The sequence below is a fragment of the Phyllostomus discolor genome, chromosome 5 (genome assembly GCF_004126475.2).
Source record: "Phyllostomus discolor isolate MPI-MPIP mPhyDis1 chromosome 5, mPhyDis1.pri.v3, whole genome shotgun sequence".
Lineage (NCBI taxonomy): Eukaryota > Metazoa > Chordata > Mammalia > Chiroptera > Phyllostomidae > Phyllostomus > Phyllostomus discolor.
In genome coordinates this window covers 6424694-6443977 of record NC_040907.2, presented here as the reverse complement: position 1 = coordinate 6443977, position 19284 = coordinate 6424694, and the positions used below count along the sequence as shown (strand labels likewise).

At 56.7% G+C, this 19284-nt stretch overlaps 1 protein-coding gene across 1 annotated transcript in view; it reads left to right on the top strand.

Annotated features, from left to right (window-relative positions):
• MTOR (mechanistic target of rapamycin kinase) overlaps nucleotides 1-19284 on the top strand; it is a 111368-nt gene that overhangs the window by 75536 nt on the left and 16548 nt on the right. Inside the window, exons 31-42 of the mRNA XM_028511253.2 lie at nucleotides 3362-3462; nucleotides 5254-5369; nucleotides 6485-6562; nucleotides 6754-6861; nucleotides 9398-9523; nucleotides 9621-9752; nucleotides 13700-13815; nucleotides 14650-14767; nucleotides 17116-17364; nucleotides 17944-18044; nucleotides 18719-18815; nucleotides 19080-19178. Coding sequence (XP_028367054.1) covers nucleotides 3362-3462; nucleotides 5254-5369; nucleotides 6485-6562; nucleotides 6754-6861; nucleotides 9398-9523; nucleotides 9621-9752; nucleotides 13700-13815; nucleotides 14650-14767; nucleotides 17116-17364; nucleotides 17944-18044; nucleotides 18719-18815; nucleotides 19080-19178 — 1441 coding nt within the window. The remainder of the gene's footprint in view (nucleotides 1-3361; nucleotides 3463-5253; nucleotides 5370-6484; nucleotides 6563-6753; nucleotides 6862-9397; nucleotides 9524-9620; nucleotides 9753-13699; nucleotides 13816-14649; nucleotides 14768-17115; nucleotides 17365-17943; nucleotides 18045-18718; nucleotides 18816-19079; nucleotides 19179-19284) is intronic.

Genomic DNA, 19284 nt, shown 5'->3' with positions numbered 1-19284 from the left:
TAGCCAGTGCGGCTCATGGCCGCCGCATTGAACAGGGCAGGCACAGGGCGTGCCCATCACTGTGGACTCTTCTGCTGAAAAGAATGCTAACAAGAACTAGCCACCGTACTTCAAAAACAGTTTTCTTTACCTTTCAAACTGGTTATCATACAACCATATGTTGTTAAGAGGAAGAGTGAAAAAACAATGTAAACATTCTTAAAATTCAACTCTGTTCAGTTCCTCAAGTGCTCTGGGACAGATGTCGCAGCCTCATCAGAACCCCCTGTTGCGAGCTCAGTGCACTTCTTCCGCCCGTCTCTCGGTGCCTCCGCCTCGGAATCTGCGCTCTGGCCGGACTTCTTTTCCTCTGCATTCGCCCACTCAGTTTCCTGAATTGCCCACCTTTTCTTCTGCTCCTTTGTCTTGTTTTCGAAATCTTCTCCGTATTTCGAGGTCTGCCTGAACTGCCTCTCCCTCATTTGAAACCTTTCCCGCTCTCTTCCCCCGCCTGTCGTTTCTGAATGAAAGACAGCCACTTCCCTTAGACGGGCTGAGTAGGGACCGCTCGGGTGTATTGGAAGAGACTGCGGGTGCAGTTTTGTCTGGTCTGCCTGTGTGACCGTTGGGAAGCTGAGTCACAGGAAAGCTGACACAGCCGTCTGTCCAGAGGTCCCCCGAGAGCACAGCGATCCAGGTTCCCTGATGCTGCAGGACTTGGTCCCGTTTACCGCTGGTCTCCTGGGTCCATCCCTGCTTTATAATCACCTGTAAAGTGTAAGTGGTCGATGATGCTGACCAGGGGATTTAGGGTGCAGCAGACCCAAAGAGATTTTAAAAAGAGATGAAAGAAGCAAAAGTCTTTTCTGGATTACATGTAGGCTTCTTACGTGGTTCATTCAGTCGGTTACATGCAGAGTGCAGTGTCGCAGTTGCTGCTGCTCTGAGCGTATATCCTGGAGATGCCTTAGGCAGGTGTTCGCCAGAGGTGGCATCGGGAATGATCTAGGGCCACCAGCGTCCCCACACTCGTCTGCCTCCAGGAAGCTAACTGCAAGGGCCAGCCCCCCAGCCCCAGCATGCACACAGCCACACCTGCAGCCGGAGCGAACCTCGGTGAGCTCCCGCCCCACACTGTCCCTTACATGGCCTCCGGGTCCTTGAGAACAGACTGTTTGGGCGTCAGCCAAGCACTTCGGTGTTCCAAATGGAAGAACCCTTGCTGAGCTGTTTGCTGCGGCCCCGGGTGGGAAAGTCCAAGTCCCGGGGGGCGGGGCTCCTGCCTGGTCTTCCCTGGTGGGCAGTGAGAGGGGTTTGCCCCCCCCGCCCCCAGTCTCCTGTTGTTTATTTGTTTGATTTTGTTCTGCCCCCACTGCCTTTGAGAGTTAGACTCAGTGTGTTCTGCATTCTTCCTTGTAGCAAATGTTTGGTTCCTGCAGAAGAGGAACCCCGCCTCCCTCCCCGCAGAGCTCTGACAGCGGTGACACGTGACACGGCTGCAGCTCGAAGGCGCTGCCTGTGTTCGCTGTTGGGCCGCCTTTCCGGGATGCCCCCCGGCGCTGCCCCTGCCTCGCCTCTCGGGGTGGTGGTTCCCGCTGTCTCACACTGAGCTTGCTCCCCACCTCTAAAGGAAGAGCAAAGCTAAATCCTTGGTCCCGTGGCACAGAAAGGGGGGTCCCCGCAAAGGACTAGAGGGATGCCGGATCGCTTGCAGCAGCAAGCTGTAAACATCTGAGTTCTGCTGTCCCTCTTCTTCCCTCAAGGTGCGCGCCTTTGCCACCGGCCCTTCTCTTTCAGTGCTGGGACTTGTCTCCTGAGCCCACACAGCCCGGCTGGCTCACTTTTTCTACCTCTGTGACTTTCTAAATAAACTTTTGATTGTATTTGGGGAAAAAAAAATTGAATTCTAGGGTTGGAAGAACCATTCGGAAGCTGTGGAGCTTTCCTTTCTACCTCCAGGCCAGACCCCAGCAAAGACCCACTGCCCAGAGGGGCTCCCCCTGTGCCCGAGCCAGTGGTTCCCACACTGCGGCCCTGTGCCACAGCAGAGCCCAGAAACTCATTAGAAATGTGCGTCCCTGGACCCCCTGCAGACCTCCTGAGTCAGGGGCTCAGGACAGAGCGCCGAGCAGTGCGGTGGAAGAAGCCCCACCGGGTTCCGACGCACACGATGACAGGAGCACCGCTGCTGTGAGACCAGCCCCAGGGGGGCCGAGCAGCCGTGCGGGCTTCTAGGCACATCCTGCTTCTGTCCCTGAGCTGCCTCGGGGAGTGCATGGATGGGGGCTGCCCAGTCCTCTTCCTTCCCGTCTTGGCTGTGTGTCGGGTCTGAATGCTTATGCCCCTCCCTCTGTTGATCACGTGCCAGAGAGAGGTGAGGCTAGTGACTGCCGTGTCCCGATCCTGGGTAATGGGCCTGAACCATCGTCCTAGATGTGGTCACCGGTCAGCATGTTTGTCTCTGCCCGACCCTTGCCACCCTGTGATTCAGTGCAGCCCGTGGCCCGTGGGCTTCTGAGCTGGGCGTCCTGGGATTGCCTTCACTCCCAGTGCCAAGCTAAAGCACCCTCAGCGTCTCTTTCAGAAGGCAGGGGAGACCGTGGGGTCTCCGAGCCGAGTCTTGGAGCTCACGTGACAGCGGGGCTGGTATCTGCTCAGGAGCAGAGTTTCGTTCCTTCCATTCGGGAGTGCGAGGGGAGGCAGCTGCTGCCACCGCCACGCGGGCGTCTCCGTTCTTGGGAGGGCTTCCGCTCTCCCTGGCTGCTGGCGCCTGCTGAGCGCCACTCACAATCTCAGTACCCCATGGTCCGTTGCCACACCCGTGGTGACGGCGCAAAATTCTGAGAACACGCAGCGTCTGGATTTCGGGGAGAGGTGGCCATTGAAGAGCTTCTTCCTTCTGTGCAGACTGGTTGCAGCTCAGCCTGCAGCCATTTGTGTGGTGCTTCCAAGGGCCAGCTCTCCCTGCAGCCTTACGCCCAAGGTGCGTGTCCGGCGTGTCTCTCCTCAGAGTGCTTGCTCCGTGGGCCTGCCAAAGGGACAGGGTTGGGGTTCGCTGGCATGCGAGGGGGCTATTTAATAGCTACGAAGGGGGCCAGATGGTGAGGACATCTCACATCACACCGAGTGGGACACGGCCCCTGTCTTCGATAAACTCGCTCTCGGACAAACTGTGAGCACCAGGCCGTAGGAACAGCAAACGGCAGTCACTTCTCTGTCGGGGGACCCCGTCGAAAGTGCCTTTTCTGTAAAGGCCCCGGTCCGAGGCAGGCCCCTGCCACCCGGCTCCTCTGTGGCCTCCCAGCTAACCCGAGAGGGCAGAAGAGCAGCAGGTGGCAGAGGTGATTTCAGTGAGCTCAACTGTCTGATCCCTTCCGCTCAGGGGGCAGCTCCACCAGCAGTGCTGTGAGAAGTGGACGCTGGTCAATGACGAGACCCAAGCCAAGATGGCCCGGATGGCTGCTGCCGCTGCCTGGGGTTTAGGTAAGGCTGCCTCCTGGGCACCCCGGTCAGTGTGGGCAGGGTGAGGCTGGGTGCTCACATCCGAAAGTAAGGTGCTGTGGCCGCAGGCAGGATGTCAGGCCTGCAGACGCGTCTGACAGTCTGTACTCACTCCCGTCTCTTCCAGCTGTCTCTCCCTGAGGATTCTGACTAACTTGTTAGATGGGAGAAACGCAGTGAGCAAGGGTCACAGTTAAGATACGTAGTGAGGTGTGTTTGGGGTTCTTGTCTGAACCAGGTTACGGGTTTCTTTTCTCTCTCCTGAATGGAATCTCGAGGTAGGAATTCCCAGGCTAGTATTCTGACTCAACCGTCATTAGTCTTTTTCCATATTTCTGCCTTGCGTGGGGCCTGCCCGCCCAAGCCTATCTCATGACCCAATGTGGTTGCTGGAGCTCCACTCGTCACGTCTTTAGCCCAAGCAAGAATAGAGAAGATAGCTGTCTACTTTTATTTCTTACCTTTCCCAACACATGAAACTGAATAAAACAGTGTAATGAACCCCATAAAATTGAATGAAATAGTGTGATGAACCCATATGCCTTTCACTGTCTCTTTCGATTATGAACACTTTGATGGCTTTGTTTTCTCTCTTCTCCTCCTCGCTGCCTGACACTCGCCCACCCTCCCCCCTCCCCCCAGGTCTTTAAAAGCGAAGGTTCCCTTTCAGTCCTCACAGGCTGTAGGTGTCTGACACCAGGCCCCACCACCTGTCCCAGGAGCGTTCTTAGTAAGAGGGGGAAGGGCCCATGGGATGTCTCAGGAGAAAGGCTTTCGGCCGTCGGGTCCAGAGGAAGGTTACGTAACCTTCTGCCTACACGCTATCCCTCCTGAGTCACAGAGCTTATATCCTTTCCTTTCACAAGCTCTGGGCTGGATCCAGAACATTTTCTCAAAAATGAATTGCTTCCTGAAGAGTCATTGTTTGCTATTTTGCTTTTGCCCGGAGGCACTGAGAATGGACAAGCTGCTGGACTGGCGTGAACGGCAGGCAAATGCCTTATAAAATTGGCAGCCCTGCAGTTCACTGCTGGCGAAGCCGGTATCTTTTCTGCATGTGGTCTTGGAAGTCCTGGCGTTCGATACACGCTCACCCCACCTGGGGAAGCCGCCCCACTGCACTCCCGGCTGCGGCCGCTCGCCCGGTCGGCCGGGACACAGAGACCCCTGTGCTGCCGTGACCTAGCCCGTCTTTCTGTTAGAGCAGAGCCCCTTAAAGTATGTATCTCCTCCTTCCTGAGGCAAAGGCACTGCCAGAGTGAAACGGGCAAACTGTTTGTCTGATCCTGTCCCGTGTCTGGGTAATGGCCATCTTCAGTTGTTAAGGGAACGTGTGATTTCCAGTGCACCACTGAACTCTGAGATGCCTCACTAGTAGGGAAGAAAGCCGTCCCGTCTCAGCCGGAGAAGTCTGAGAGGGTTCTCCAGGCTGACGAGGTACTGCATCAAACCCTCTTGACACGCCTCCTGCCGCTTCTCCCATCTTTTACGGAGCGCCCTGGGACAGCAGTGGAGGCCTGTGTTTCTGACACACACGTGGCTTTGTGTGTGAGACTGGCTCGCTCGGCCCCACAGAGTGTGGGGGTCTCGGCGGGGTTTCGGTCCGTCGGGCTCAGGTTTGTCTGGTTTGAGCCCCAGCTAAGTGCAGAAACAGTGAGTGCCAAGGCCGGCTGGAGGTGCTGCCTTTAGCCCAGCAGGTTGACCGCCCTAACAATGCTCTTCTCCCCTCCTCTCCTCTCCTCTCCTCTCCTCTTCTCTTCTCTCTCCGTGTAGGTCAGTGGGACAGCATGGAGGAGTACACCTGTATGATCCCTCGGGACACCCACGATGGGGCATTTTACAGAGCCGTGCTGGCACTGCACCAGGACCTCTTCTCCCTGGCACAGCAGGTAAGCACCACACGTGCCCAGACCACCCAGCGGGGAGGAGGTAACTGCGCGTGGCCTGCAGCTCTGGAGTTCAGCTCCGCGAACGCGTTAGGGCGGTTCTGGAGCGCAGTGCTCAGGGAGGAGAAGACGCGTGTTCTGGGAGTGACCGCTTAGGTTGCTTGTGGAGTTAGCCTCTCGGGCCAGTGGCGTCCTAGTTGCCGCCTCGCCTCAGCCTTCCTGGTGGCAGAGAGAGACAGGCCGTTCCCTCGGGCGCCCTCCGCAGCAGCAGGAGGCGGCCGCGGCTTCTCCCGGCTCTTGGGGCGTGTCGCACGGCGGTGACCTGGGGAAGCCAAGCCCTGCGCTGCCTTGCCGAGTGGAATAACGGAGTGATCCCATCCACCCTGTCAGGGCACCCGGCTGTCTCGAATGGGGAGCTTGGGTGAATGACCTGAGCACTTAAGGGTTGGGGACACGGTAATTAACCCTGAACGTCCAAACCAGGAAGGGCTCGGCGGGGCGGGTGTTAGTGGATGAAGCACAGAGGACCACAGCTGCAGTCCCAGTGCCACCCCTGGGGCTCTGCTCTGCACAACAAGGACTGAGACCTGGGCCGTGCACGGCACGGGCCCAAGAGCTCCCGTCATCCCACCGGGCGGTGGGGGGATGGGGCACCCCTCTGCCAGTGTCAGAGGCACCGTCCCCTGAGGACAAGGTGCTTTCAAATCAGAGCGGACCCCCCGGCGCCGTTGCTTACACGCTCCGTGTTCACGGACGGGCCCTGCCAGGACAGGCTGACAGCGGGTCGACCCCTAAGTCGTCCTCCTGAGCTGCAGGAACGCGGTGGTTCTAAGCACCCCTCCCCCTCCCCGTTACCCAGGATTGGGGTGTTATCGTGTACGTGAGGCTTCTGGCCGCCCTACATTTCTGCCCTTTCCGAGGAATCAGATAGTGCGCCTCTCTAGCCGCTCAGACCCGGGGAGAGGTTCCTCCCCTTCCCTGGTGAGCTGCTCTCTTCATCGTTGGCGTTGAAGCGAGACAGGCAGCGCCGCGGCTCGTTGAGAAGCCTGGAAGTGGCAGCACTGCCCTCGGCTCCCAAGTCCCGAGCTCAGCTCCGGGGTTTCCTGTTTCCCTCCTAGTGCATCGACAAGGCCAGGGACCTGCTGGACGCCGAGCTAACCGCGATGGCAGGCGAGAGCTACAGTCGGGCGTACGGGGTGAGTGTCGGGTATTCCGCAGCAGTCGTTTCTGAGGCTCTCCCCAGCGCGGGCTGCCCAGGGCTCCCAGGCTGCCGGGCGCGTGCCCGCGTGCTCCGGGCAGCAGCCTGCTCCAGAGGAAAGGGCTGAGGTGGGTCCTGGCTTTGGATGGCTCACACACACTAAGTCAGAGTGTGATTTGCTCTCGTCAGGCCATGGTTTCTTGCCACATGCTGTCCGAGCTGGAGGAGGTGATCCAGTACAAACTCGTCCCTGAGCGGCGGGAGATCATCCGCCAGATCTGGTGGGAGAGACTGCAGGTGAGCCTGGCGGGAAGCCCAGGTAGCGGCCCCCTCGGTCCCCTGTTTCACTCGGGGTAGGCTTCCTGCTGCCTCACAGGCCGGTTTGCTTCAAAGTGAAACGCCCCAGGCAGGGTGTCCAGCCTGCGGCGCACGGGCCGCATGCAGCTCAGTGTGGCTGTGAATACATCCCAACACAAAACCGTAAATTTACCTAAAACATTATGTGATTTTTTTTGTGATTACATGTCGCAGTGTATTTAATGTGTGGCCCAAGACAACTCTATGCAGAGATGCCAAAAGGCTGGGCACCCCCGCTCCAAGACTTTTCAGCTGAGCCCTTAGCTGTGAGGGTGGCCGATTTCTCAGTCTCCTTTTATCCTTCTCTAGGAATAAAAAAATGTCTTTGATAAGCGACACAGGCAGCCAGTTGAGAATCTTAACCTCAAAATCAGTGGCTCTCAATTTCAGCTACACAGTAGCATGACCTGGAGAGCTTCTAAGAATTCAGATGCCCAGGCCATTGCCCAGACCAAATAAATCGGAACTCCCAGGGACGGCCAGCATCAGTAGCTTTTGAGCCTCCCCAGGTGATTCCGTACGCAGCCAGCCCTGAGCACCTCGGCTCGGAAGCCAGTCGCTGGCCACCTGCGTCCTGCTCTTCCGGTGGGCTTGTCTGATGCCCACTGACCACGACCTGCCACGTGCAGTTCCTCGGGTCACGGTCATCCGTGATCTCCGTGCAGACACTTTTCCACTGAAGTTTCCCATCCTGGAGAAACTTGTGCAAGTCTCCCGTCAGTGTTTTCATTGTACATTCTGATCATTTTCTCCTGAGGAGCTGTCGAGTCCGGATCTGGGAGTCGGCAGTCTTAAGTGTTCTTGGAAAGGACAGTCCTCCCGGCCGCCGGGTGGGCGGGCGGGCGGGCAGTTCATCAGCAAGAGAAAGCCCTCACCACTTCCGGAGCCTCTTGTCCCCCTCCTCGTCGTAAGCAGCCTTCTCAACTTCAAACTGCTTCCCCTGGTCTTGGTCCACACCTCACTCCAGATTCTGTCTTCAGAACATCGGGGTTTGCGCATCCAGGCTTTTCAGCGGGCTGCAACAGAGCCTGCCCGCACATGACCCAGCCGCATTCCTGTCTCGGCGGCTCCGGGCGCACGCCACCGGCACGGAAAGCCCAGCGGGCAGACGGTCGTGGGCGAACCCAGTAGCCGTTTGCGCCCTGCAGCGGGCACATGCAGTTCCCTCCCACGTCTCGTTAGCGATTATGAAATACCCACCGAATGTTCTGATGGAAAATTGTCTGCTGGACACCCCAGCAAGCATTGCCCGCTTGACTTGTGCACACCCTGGTGTTTTAAGTGCCTGTAGCAGTGAGCGGTTTCCAAACCAGAGTTCTGATGAATTTTCTGCCGTCAGAACAAGTGGGACTGAATCCAATGAGAGACTTGGAGGGAGAGTGGTCCCGAGTCTTGGGGAGGGGAGACCCATGTCCGACTTCCCTGTGTCCAAGACGCTGTCCTCATTTCAAGCCTTCGTGACTTTCCTGTCTCCAGATAAGATGTTTTTCTTGCCTGACGGGCCACATTATTTCAGCATCCGGGAGAAACTAGCAGATGGTGAGGAGTCATCAAAACACTCACTCAATATACTTTTTTCTTTTTTTCTAACTTTCCAACTGACTGTCATGGCACTTAATGGGATGGAAAGATATAGCCCAAGGCCTGAAAATAAAGCATTAAGTTTGGGGTAGGAATTTGGCTCTCACCGATGGCTTGCTGTCAAAACACTCCCCGAACTGCCAGGCGGGAAGACTGCCCCTCTGTGGACAAGCCACCTAGACTGAAATCCCCAGCCAGTGTCTCCCACGGGCAGCCTGAGAGCGCAGCCTCACTGGCACTGCCTCTCCTCCTGGGGGCTTTCTTCAGGCCCGGTCTGTGTCCTGTTGCGGCGAAAAGCCTCCCGCCATTGCTCCCAGACGTGCGTGCGGGCTGACTTCCGCAGGGGACAGCTTGTTTGGTGCCGTGGGACCCACCACGGTAGATCTCAAACCCGTCTCTCCTGGGGGTGTGTTTGAGTCTGGCTACTCACTAGTGCAGGTGGGCAAGGAGAGGCTCACCTTCCCCTCAGAAGTCTTTTGATACAAAATTAGTCCCTTTGTAATGATTAAGTCACTCTTTTTTAGCTAAAAAGAATCGATGTATGGTTTTTAATTCAGAAGAGAAGCTTACGTAATCTAATCCCTTTAGCCCTCACCGCAGCCCTGTGAAGTGGGTGCTGTTTTTGTCCCATTTCGCAGGTCAGTCACAGAGAGGCTAGCTGCCCTGCCCAAGGTCACGTAGGTAGTACGTGGCAGAGCCCCGGCGTCCCTGTTCCGCTGCTTCTCGAATTCTGAGAAGCCCCACGCAGGAGTTTCGGTCACAGGAACCTTCCCTTGAGAAAGCTGAGATTATAAAAATGGGTCTCTTTTTTTGTTCCTTGGCGGTCTCCCTGTTGCTCTCGGGGAGTTAAAACACCGCTGAGGCCCCGTCTGACCCCCACCTGTGCACACTCCAGGGCTGCCAGCGCATCGTGGAGGACTGGCAGAAGATCCTCATGGTGCGGTCCCTTGTGGTCAGCCCCCACGAGGACATGAGGACCTGGCTCAAGTACGCGAGCCTGTGCGGCAAGAGCGGCAGGCTGGTGAGCACCCGCCCCACCCCGGGTGGCGGGGGAGGCCGGGGAGGGCGTGCACTCCCAGTCCGGCCCTGTTTATACCCTGACCGCTCTTGTTTTGAAGGCTCTTGCTCATAAAACCTTGGTGTTGCTCCTGGGAGTTGATCCGTCTCGGCAGCTTGACCACCCTCTGCCAACAGGGCACCCTCAGGTGACCTACGCCTACATGAAAAACATGTGGAAGAGTGCTCGCAAGGTCTGTATCTGCACGCTCTCGACCCGGGCCAAGTTTCTGCCTCTCACTGCCTCACGGCCCGAGGGCACCCAGACCGTGGTGTCGGGCGGGGGGGGGGTGCTCCTGTTGGGAAACTGGTTGGCCTGGTTTCAGAAAGGGAATGGTATTCAGGGAGATGCACGTACACCGCTGGTCAAACCAGTGAGCATAGTCGCGGCGGTCACCTCAGCGGCCAGAGTGTGCTGCTGCTGCACAGGAACAGCCTAGTCCCCGCCCCCCGGGGAAGACGGGCTGGTCAGCACACCTGTGAAAACACGGCCCGGAGCTCCCGCAAGGCCTGCGTGCCTTCTCAGACTTCTCGTCTCCCTCCCTGTCATCGACCTGGGACTCAAAGAGCAACAACCCCCAGAGTGGAATGCAGAAGCCAGCGGGGAAAGTCATCTCGCAGCCAGCGTAGAATTCCTCTTTATTTACAGGCGGTCCTTGGGAAAGAGGCGTGGCTCCGGGTGGGGGTTTTAGCAGTCTTTCTGGATGCTGGGGACGACTGGCAGGAAGTGTGCCCTGGAGGCAAAATGAGCATCTGCTTTGGCTCCTGCATCCTTCTCCTAACGGGACAGAGGGGGAGTCCCCACAGGGGCCTGTGGTGAGAGAGGAATGCGAGGCAGCCACAGGGGCCCCCGAGAGAGGTGATACAGTCATCGTGGTGTCTCTGCGGTGGGGAAGGTGAAGGCATACTCCTTGGCCTGGGCTCTGCAGACTGGCTCCTGTTGTGAGTGGTCAACCCTGTGGCCCTGATCGCCACCAGGAGTGGGAGGGACAGTCCCGGCACCCAGGCACTGTGTCTTCAGGGTTCACTCCAGTAGTAATGGCCCAAGTTCCCTTCTCCAAATGTGTATTTGGGGGGCTGTTGTGTTTTGCTTTGTGTTTTTTTAGTTGCTGTAAGCCCTCCAAGCCAAAGCATTTCTGACTCAAAGCCCAACCTTCCTGCAGGCAAATGAGAAAAGCAGAAGGTGCTGGATCTGAATGCAGTCTGGTTTCCTCCCTCCGGTAGCCTCCAAGTCTTTGAATGTCTTGCCGAGGGCAGGCAGAAGGAGACCTTGGCTTATATCTCAGCCAGGGAGTGGCTTCTTTAACTGACCACAGATTAAGGCCTTTTCTTAGGAGCCCAAATTCTGGTGGGAGGCATAAAACCGCATGGATAAAAATGGAGAAACCTATTTAAAGCTAGGTGCTCGAACTTCAGGCCCAGGGCTAGATACGTCACATCGTTGTGAGAGTTTAGGAGCTGCCTGGAGCAAACTGACCACTTGGGAATAATTGTGCGAGTGAACCGGTCACTTTACTTCGCTGTGAATAAGCGTTCTCTCCACCTCACCTGAGGCGGATGAAATGTCTGGGGAGGGCAGACCCTGTTCCCCAGGAAGGCGGACGCAACAGGTGGGTGTACAGTGTTTCCCCAGACAGAACGCCGCACAGAATGCAGCGGCAGCCTCGCCCTTTTGTGAAGTTTCACCAAGCCCAGACCACCGCCTCGCCCATAAACCGCCCGGGCAGTCAGAGCTCGGGAGCGCTGTGCCCGGCTGGGAGGCTGGGGCGCAGGCAGCCTCTTCCTCTGAGTGGCCAGTTCTGCGTCTGTAAGGAGAGAGTCGTTTTCCCCTCTCACTTCCTGGGAACGGAAAAAGAAAGCGTTTTTAATGGATCATTTTTAATTCCTTGAAAATGAATTGCCTCCATGCCACAAAGCAGAGAAATACTAGATTCTTCCACATTGGATAAACTCCCTAAACTTAGTATTGGGCTTCAGATCCAAACTAATACCCAGCCTCCCCAGTTTATATGGGCGATCTATTTTTTGTTCGGCACCTTGGCGGGTCTCCCAGAGTTTTAACTCTGCGTCTTCACTGACGTGACTTGGCCCGTGGGCTCTGAAAGCTCCCGGCACCAGAGTTCCCGGTTCAGTTCTCACCTGCCCCGTGCGCACACCAATCACGGGTTCGTTCTGTCTAGTGAGTGATCGCTTCGGTACTGCCTCCCAGTTCTTTCTCTTTCTTCCTAATCAGATTTCGGTCTAGTCAGTGTAGTTCTCGTAGAACTACTAAAGGGACATCCGTCACTCCCCAGGTGTGGGGTGCTGATGCGGTTCATTTTTCAAAGCAGTGTGAGTGACCACTCTGAGAAGGCCGGTGTCGGGGCGGGCAGGTGTCTGGTTCACTGGGGGAGCATCTGTGTGTGTCCGCCCTGCCCTCGCGCGTGGATTAGCTGCCTGATGAGTTGTTCATCACACCACTCTGGCTCTGGGCTAGCCCTGGCTCTTCTTTTCTTTTCTTCTTTAATTGTGGAATCTCTTCATTCAGCTCTCCAGTCTTCTTACTGGAAGAGTTATTAAGCAAGTTTAGGTCAAGTCCCTGACGCACGGCCCATCACACACCTTGATCGGTGGTCCCGGTTCCTGCGGGCTGGAACCGTAGGTCAGGGGCCAGTGCAAAGCTCCGTAATCAGGAGTGAAGGTTGGTTCCGTTGTGCCAGAGGACCAGATGGCTCCTCTTGTTACCAGATCATGTCCACGCCCGGCACTGGCCCTGCCCGGGACCTTTCTCCTGCCAGGTGACCCCCAGGTTCTTGAGTCGCCCAGGAAAGATCTCAAGGGCGAATCAGAGTGGGAGCAAAGCAAGTTTTATTCAGGTAGAGAAAGTGAAGGTGGCCAGGGTGCGGGCGCCACCGTGCAGGAGACAAAGAGCACACGTCCGAGTGGACGAGGGCCAACTCGCAAGCGCGTTGCTCCAGCCTTGGCCCTTGGTGCCAGTTACTTCTTTAGTGAAAAGTATCTGAGACTGGTCTGGACCGCCAAGCCAGGGAGTTCCATTTTCCTTCAAGGCCATCATCTCTTGACATGTTTCTACTTTAAAAAGAAAAAAAATGATTCATATGATTTAGTATTAGTATAAGATCCTTCTGACCTTGTTTATTGAAAGTTTAATTTTCCCTCCTCCTCTGTGGCAAAGCACACGTGGCCTCTTATTTACACCCTCTCACGGCCAGTGTTTCCCCCCCACCCGCCCTGCATCGGTGGATTTAAATTTCACTGTTTTTTCCATTCGAGCTTTTGATGTTTGTGTGCTCTGTCTCCACCCTTGAAGACCTTTACAAATGTACGGACCCCACTTATCAAGACGCTGGTGTGTCTGGATGTGGCAGGCTTACACAAATGGTTTGTAACTTCCTCCCAGATCTCTGACTACCACTGCTCTTCCCTAGCTTGGCTGTTTTCTGATGTTTTCCTGTTTACCAGGAATTTTTGTTCCTAACTCATATGCCTTCTGCTTGCTTGGTATGAAGTCCCATAGTGAGAAAAGACGGCGTCACTGCTTGAGGATGCCCTGAAGGTTTTGCTGCTAGGCCTCCAGCTTCAGCGGGATGTCTGCTAAGCTAGTGACTCCTCCTTTCCCCGTGGGTGTATGGGGTGTTCGCCCCATCTCTGTGCTCTCATTTGGGTGCTGGGGGGTCCACCTGATTTGTTTCCAACTGCAGTTTCTGCTCTGCTGCAGTGTCCAAGGTACCAGAGTGTTTTAAACAAATACTGAAGTTGTGCTAGCTTGAACTAATTCCCCATAAGCCTAATTTCCCCCAGGGCAGTATGTTGATAGTGAAGTAAGCAGTTGCTTCAGATTACTTCCTGTGAATCGTAATTTTGGATAGCCAGGCAAGTAGCTTTTCCAAGGCTTATTAAACCAGCAATTACAGTTGACAGAGGAGAGCTAAGACTTGAGTTGAAAAAAATGAATCTTCTCGAAAAGCCCGGCCATCTCCCAGCACTATGCCCTGTCCTGTCCTGCAGGGTTCTGACCCTGTGCTCCAGGGCGCGCTCTTTGGAGAGGGGTCGGCTCACACGCCTGTTACATGAACAGTAGTTCATTTCCCGTGAGGTTGGGCCGCATGCCAAGTGGCTCCGCTGCTCTTGTCCTGTGCAGATCGACGCCTTCCAGCACATGCAGCACTTCGTGCAGACCATGCAGCAGCAGGCCCAGCACGCCATCGCCCCCGAGGACCAGCAGCACAAGCAGGAGCTGCACAAGCTCATGGCCCGGTGAGGTCCCCACTGGCCAAGGCCGGTCGCACCCCAGCCCGCCAGGCCGGCAGCCTCCGCAGCACAGGAGTGCCCATGGGAATGTCTCTGGGCAGCCAGCTGCTTACCTCTCACCCCTTCCTGCGGGGACCCCAGGCGGCCGCCAAGTCGTGCTGCTCCCAAGCCCCTGCTACGTATTTGTACAGGGCTCAGCAGCCTGGGAGCACCCAAGTGCCGTTCCTCTCCCGCTCTCTGGCTTCCGAGTTAGACTCCTTGTGTTCAGTGCCAGATGTGCTGCCGCCAACTTGATGGGTGACTTCAGGGAAGTTACTTGACCGCTGTGTGCCTCCAGCTGGTCGTCGTGTGAACCGGGGAGAGTGAGAGCTCCCCTCTCCTGGGTGGTGTGGCATACAAGCGGTGTGAGCATAGATGGCGAGAACACCTTGCCGAGCACCGAGAGCGGTGCCCGGAACAGAGCAGCGGTCAGTGCGTGCTGGCTGTTAGTATTGTCGCTGCGAAGAACGGGGCAGGGACAGTAAAGCAGAAACCGTGGAGCAGTACGAGAAGTTACTCTCAGCTGCTGTCGCCACAAAAATTGGGCTGGGGAAAGGTAGGTCCACACAGACCTACCTGTGCCTGGTGCCTGAAAGACCTCTGTCAAGAAGAAGAGATAACACCATAAAAACATGTCCCAGGCGCCCACCTTTCTCCTTCTGCGTGGTTTGCAGTTCTGCCCGCTCCACCCCGTTGCCGCCTGAGAGCCAGTGACCCCTCAGAAAGGCGGCAGTGCCCCCGGCATAACTCATTCCCCTTGGAGCAGGGCGCAGCACAGGGCGGCTCGTTTCTCTGTTCCAGGTGTTTCCTGAAGCTTGGGGAGTGGCAGCTGAACCTCCAGGGCATCAACGAGAGCACCATCCCCAAAGTCCTGCAGTACTACAGCGCCGCCACGGAGCACGACCGCAACTGGTACAAGGTGACTGGACACAGGGCCCCCGGCTGTGCCCCCTCCCGCTGACCCCTGGCGCTAGACAGCCCGGCGCTGTGCCCCTGTGCGCCCCTGCTTGTTAGCTGGTCTGATGCTGTGAATCTGCTGCTCTGGGTGCCAGGAGACCCTCTGTCTGTCAGAGGCCCCTTACAGGGAAGACTTAGTACACCTTTGTCACGCGAGTGGCTGCAGACCCTTAGCTGCTGGTTTTCCTGGGAGTGTCTGGACACGTGGTTAATCTCTGGAACTTGACCTCCCCATGGGTCATAGGCTCCTTCCCAGCTTCTTCCTGTTTCCATTCCTGTTTGCTCTTCATCCAGGAACTTGACTTCCTCTGTTTTTCTTGGAAAGCTCTGGGTAACATCCTGTTGTGTCGTAGGGACTTTTCAAGAAAGTCAAGAGAACTAGGAAATGTGCAAAACGTGTGACCGGCTGAGAGGGAGTGATTCTTGGACGTGCACACTGAGGGGCCTCCTGCGCGGAGCTGCTTGGTACAATAGCAGACGCCTCCGCTTCCTCCCCTGCCCCCCTGGGCTGCTGATGTTTCGTGAAGTCATCCCTCTGGGCCCCAGACTGGTGCCTGAAAACCACAGACGCGCCCGCAACAGAAATCTTACCTTTGCCACAGCGTTGGAGGTCTAGTGGTCGGCATAGCTGCCTTCCAAAAACCTGATCTTTATTAAACGTGCTCCACTCTGATCTGGAAAATGCCCATTTTGTGATGTCAGCAGTAATTACCCTCAAGGACAGACGGCTTCAGTCCCAGGCTGCAGACTACGTACAGGAAACCCTCGATTAGCCGGAGCCTAACTAATGAGAGCTGTCCCTAACCAGTTACTTTTCTTCATGCAACTCTTAGGAAAAAACAAACCACAAGGGAAAATCTACTTGTAGAAATTCTAACTTTAGTTTTTCCTACCTAGTGTAGGCCCTTTTGGGTTCACACTGTCACCCGCGTGTGTGTGGGGACTGTTCTCTCGTCACCACGTCCGCCAGCTCAGTGCCTGGCACGTGGCAGGTGCACCAGGGGAACTTGCTGAGTAAGTGAGGGTGTGGGCAAACTGAACCTGGGCCACTGTAGGATTCTTACTCGTCAAATAAACATCAGTTGCCCTGGCGGGTGTGGCTCAGTGGACTGAGCGCAGGCTGCAAACCAAAGGGTCACCAGTTCGATTCCCAGTCGGGGCACATGCCTGGGTTGCGGGCCAGGTTCCCCAGTGGGGGCCACGTGAGAAGCAGCCACACATTGATGCTTCTCTCCCTCTCTTTCTTACTTTCTTCCCTTTCTAAAAATAAATAACATCTATAAATAAATAAACATCAATTATGATCAATCTACTCTGCTTAGGAGAAATGGGCACATTTTTATTTAAAAAAAGGTTTTTAGCAAGGAACACAAAGGAATTTCATGATTATCCAGAAAGTCCAACCATGAGCAGATTATTCATTGTTCCTGTCACTGCAAACTCACGGGGCCCCCAGCTGAGCTCTGCCTCCTGTTCTCTCCACTGCTCAGTGCCACGCCGCAGCATCTCTGCAGCCCCAGGCCTCACCGGTGTGACTCATTCCTCCTCTATCCAGATAAGCACCAGAGGCCCCCTCTGGCAAACCACCACCCAGCCCCGGCTCTCTGGCGGGCCTCGGGCCAGGTGCAGGGGCCAGACGGTGAGCGAGGTCACACTCCCCAGTGTTGCTGTGCCCTAAATGTGTTCCTCTCCCCACTGCCACATGGCCTGGAGCTCTATTTCCTACAGAACGGAACGGGACCTCCTGGGCCCAACGTGCCAGCCCCTCCACGGTCTGACCCCGCCGCCTTGCCAGCCTCCCCTCATTGCCCTCCTGCCTACCCTGAGCTTCAGTCAGATCGGCCCTTTGGTTCCTGTGCGGGCCCAGCCTGCATCTGCGTCCCTGTTCTTCTTCCCCTACCTGGAAGTCCTGGCTGCTGCCCCCGCTTGTCCCCTCCCTGCCCACCGAAGGCTACTGCACACCTGCCCCGGTCCCTCTCCTCTGTGAAGCCTTCCCGCTATCTATCTCTTGCTGCCCTGTCGCCTTCTGCCTCATTCAGGTTTGGGCGTGAGCCCCCTGCTAGACTAGAAGGTCCCTGACCGAGGACCCGAGCTTGCTCGGCTTGGGCGCACCGCCCCCACGGCACTCGCCGCAGCTCCTGACCTGGCAGGTGTGCCCCCACGTGAGCACACCATGGCTGGCCACTGAGCAGAGGGCAGTCACCGCGCTCCTCCTCAGCTCCACCTCAGGCTCCTCGAGCCCCTGCTGCCCGGGCCTCCCTCGGCTGCTGTTGGTCACAGCCCCGTCGCCTGTCCTCACTCTGCCCCCAGGCCTGGCACGCGTGGGCGGTCATGAACTTCGAGGCTGTGCTCCACTACAAGCATCAGAACCAAGCCCGCGACGAGAAGAAGAAGCTGCGTCACACCAGCGGGGCCAACATCACCAACGCGACCACTGCCACCAGCACAGCCGCTGCCACCACCACCGCCACCAGCACCGAGGGCAGCAACAGCGAGAGCGACGCTGAGAGCAGTGAAAACAGCCCCACGCCCTCGCCTCTGCAGAAGAAGGTCACTGAGGTACCGGCCCTTCCTCCCCCGTGGGCCGACCCAGGCACCAGGCGCTCCAGGCGTGGGGCCTATAGGGACTTGAGGCTTCACTCTGAAGGGCCAGGTGGAGCTAGAAAACACTGCTTAGTTGCTATGTAGCGTCGTTGGAGACAGAGCTTTTGTGCACGCACTTGTGCCTGGGGAGCTGATGTAGCTGCAAGCTGAAGAATGAGCTCCTTGTCCTGCTTCCCCACGCGTGAGCTCATCCTCCCAAGGCCCCACACCTGTGCCCGTGGGTGGCCGTGCACATCTGCGGGTCCACTCTAAGGACCAGGCCTCTTTCCTCTCCTGGGGCTGTGAGCTCAGAGATGCAGCCCCGCCTCCCCTGCTCCCCTACTCAGGGAGCCACTGTTAGCTGAGTAACGGTTACGACACCACTGCCGTTTGTCAAGTGGCCGCTATGTGCCAGGGATGGCCTAAAGGTTTCATGTATTGCCTGATATAACCCTCGTTACGCTCTTGGAGTGGGCACTGTTAGCGTGCTGCTGTGCCCAGGTTGCAGGTGAGAAAGTCGAGGCAAGAGCGTCACTAGCACGTGTGTTCCCACAGGATCTCTCCAAAACCCTCTTGATGTATACCGTCCCCGCCGTCCAGGGCTTCTTCCGCTCTATCTCCTTGTCACGCGGCAACAACCTGCAGGACACGCTCAGGTACCAGGGACCGGAAGGGGAAACCCTGGGAGGCCATGGAAATGGCAGAATGCAGAAGTTGGGCATCAAGTCCTCTTCCCCTTACCCACTCGGGTCAGTGCATCCGAGAGTAAGAGCTGACCAGGCCCCGCCTCATGGGTGAAACCTGCAGATTAAGGAGAAGTGGCCTGAGAAGTCTCCGTGTGTGTTTGGTTGTGTAGGGAAGGAGAAGTTCCCCTGTCCGTTGCAATACTGCTGAAGTCCCCTCCACTTTTAGAGCCAGCCCTGAGAGGCTAGATGTCTGGCATGGACCAGCCAGTCCAGAGGCTGCAAGTGACGAGGGCGGCCTCCTTTGCGGGTTTCTGAACTGCCACTGCTGTACGGGTGACTCTGTGTGTGCACAGGGGGTCCCTGGTTGTCCGTGGGCTTGTCTGTTAGGTTTCTGAGCTCACACCAGGCTGCTGCCTCTGCATTATCTGGAGTGGAATGATGATCCCCTCGGGATGATCCCCCTGGTGCTCAATTGAGCGTTGTAGCCACCCCCACCCCCCCACTCCCAAGTGGTCCCAGGCCGACACCTTGCAGAGCCACGGATATGAGGCCCTGCCAGTTCTCAGGAACCTTCATGGTGAGAAACACAGGGACAAAAGCTGGGAAACCAGATTTCCTGTGACTTGCTCCTCTTTCTCTTCCAGGGTCCTCACCTTGTGGTTTGATTACGGTCACTGGCCGGATGTCAACGAAGCCTTAGTGGAGGGGGTGAAAGCCATCCAGATTGACACGTGGCTACAGGTGAGGCTGCTTGGTTGTAGGTAAGGGTGAGCCCGCTCTCGCCCCTCCTCCGTCTGTCAGAGATAGGCAGTGAGGAAGTAGGGACGGGTCCCAAGGTCAAGACTCCATATTTTCTTTAGTTTCATTAGAGACCTAAAGGGAATGAACCGTTTCAGTGCCCAGCAGAACCGTCCAAAACAAGTAACAAGAGCTGGCCATTGCCCTGAGTAACTGGAGTTGTTTCCGCGTCTCATACGCTGCGTAACTGTGCCTTTTGAGTGACAGGTCATTCCTCAGCTCATTGCGAGAATTGACACGCCCAGGGCCTTGGTGGGACGCCTCATTCACCAGCTGCTCACAGACATCGGTCGGTACCACCCCCAGGTATGTGGACACCGTGGCTGTGGTTCTCAGCCTCCCCTACAGCTACTCCAGAGACCCAAGTGCGGGGAGTGGGAGCCCAGCCTCCCGTCCTGCCCCTGGGGTTCCC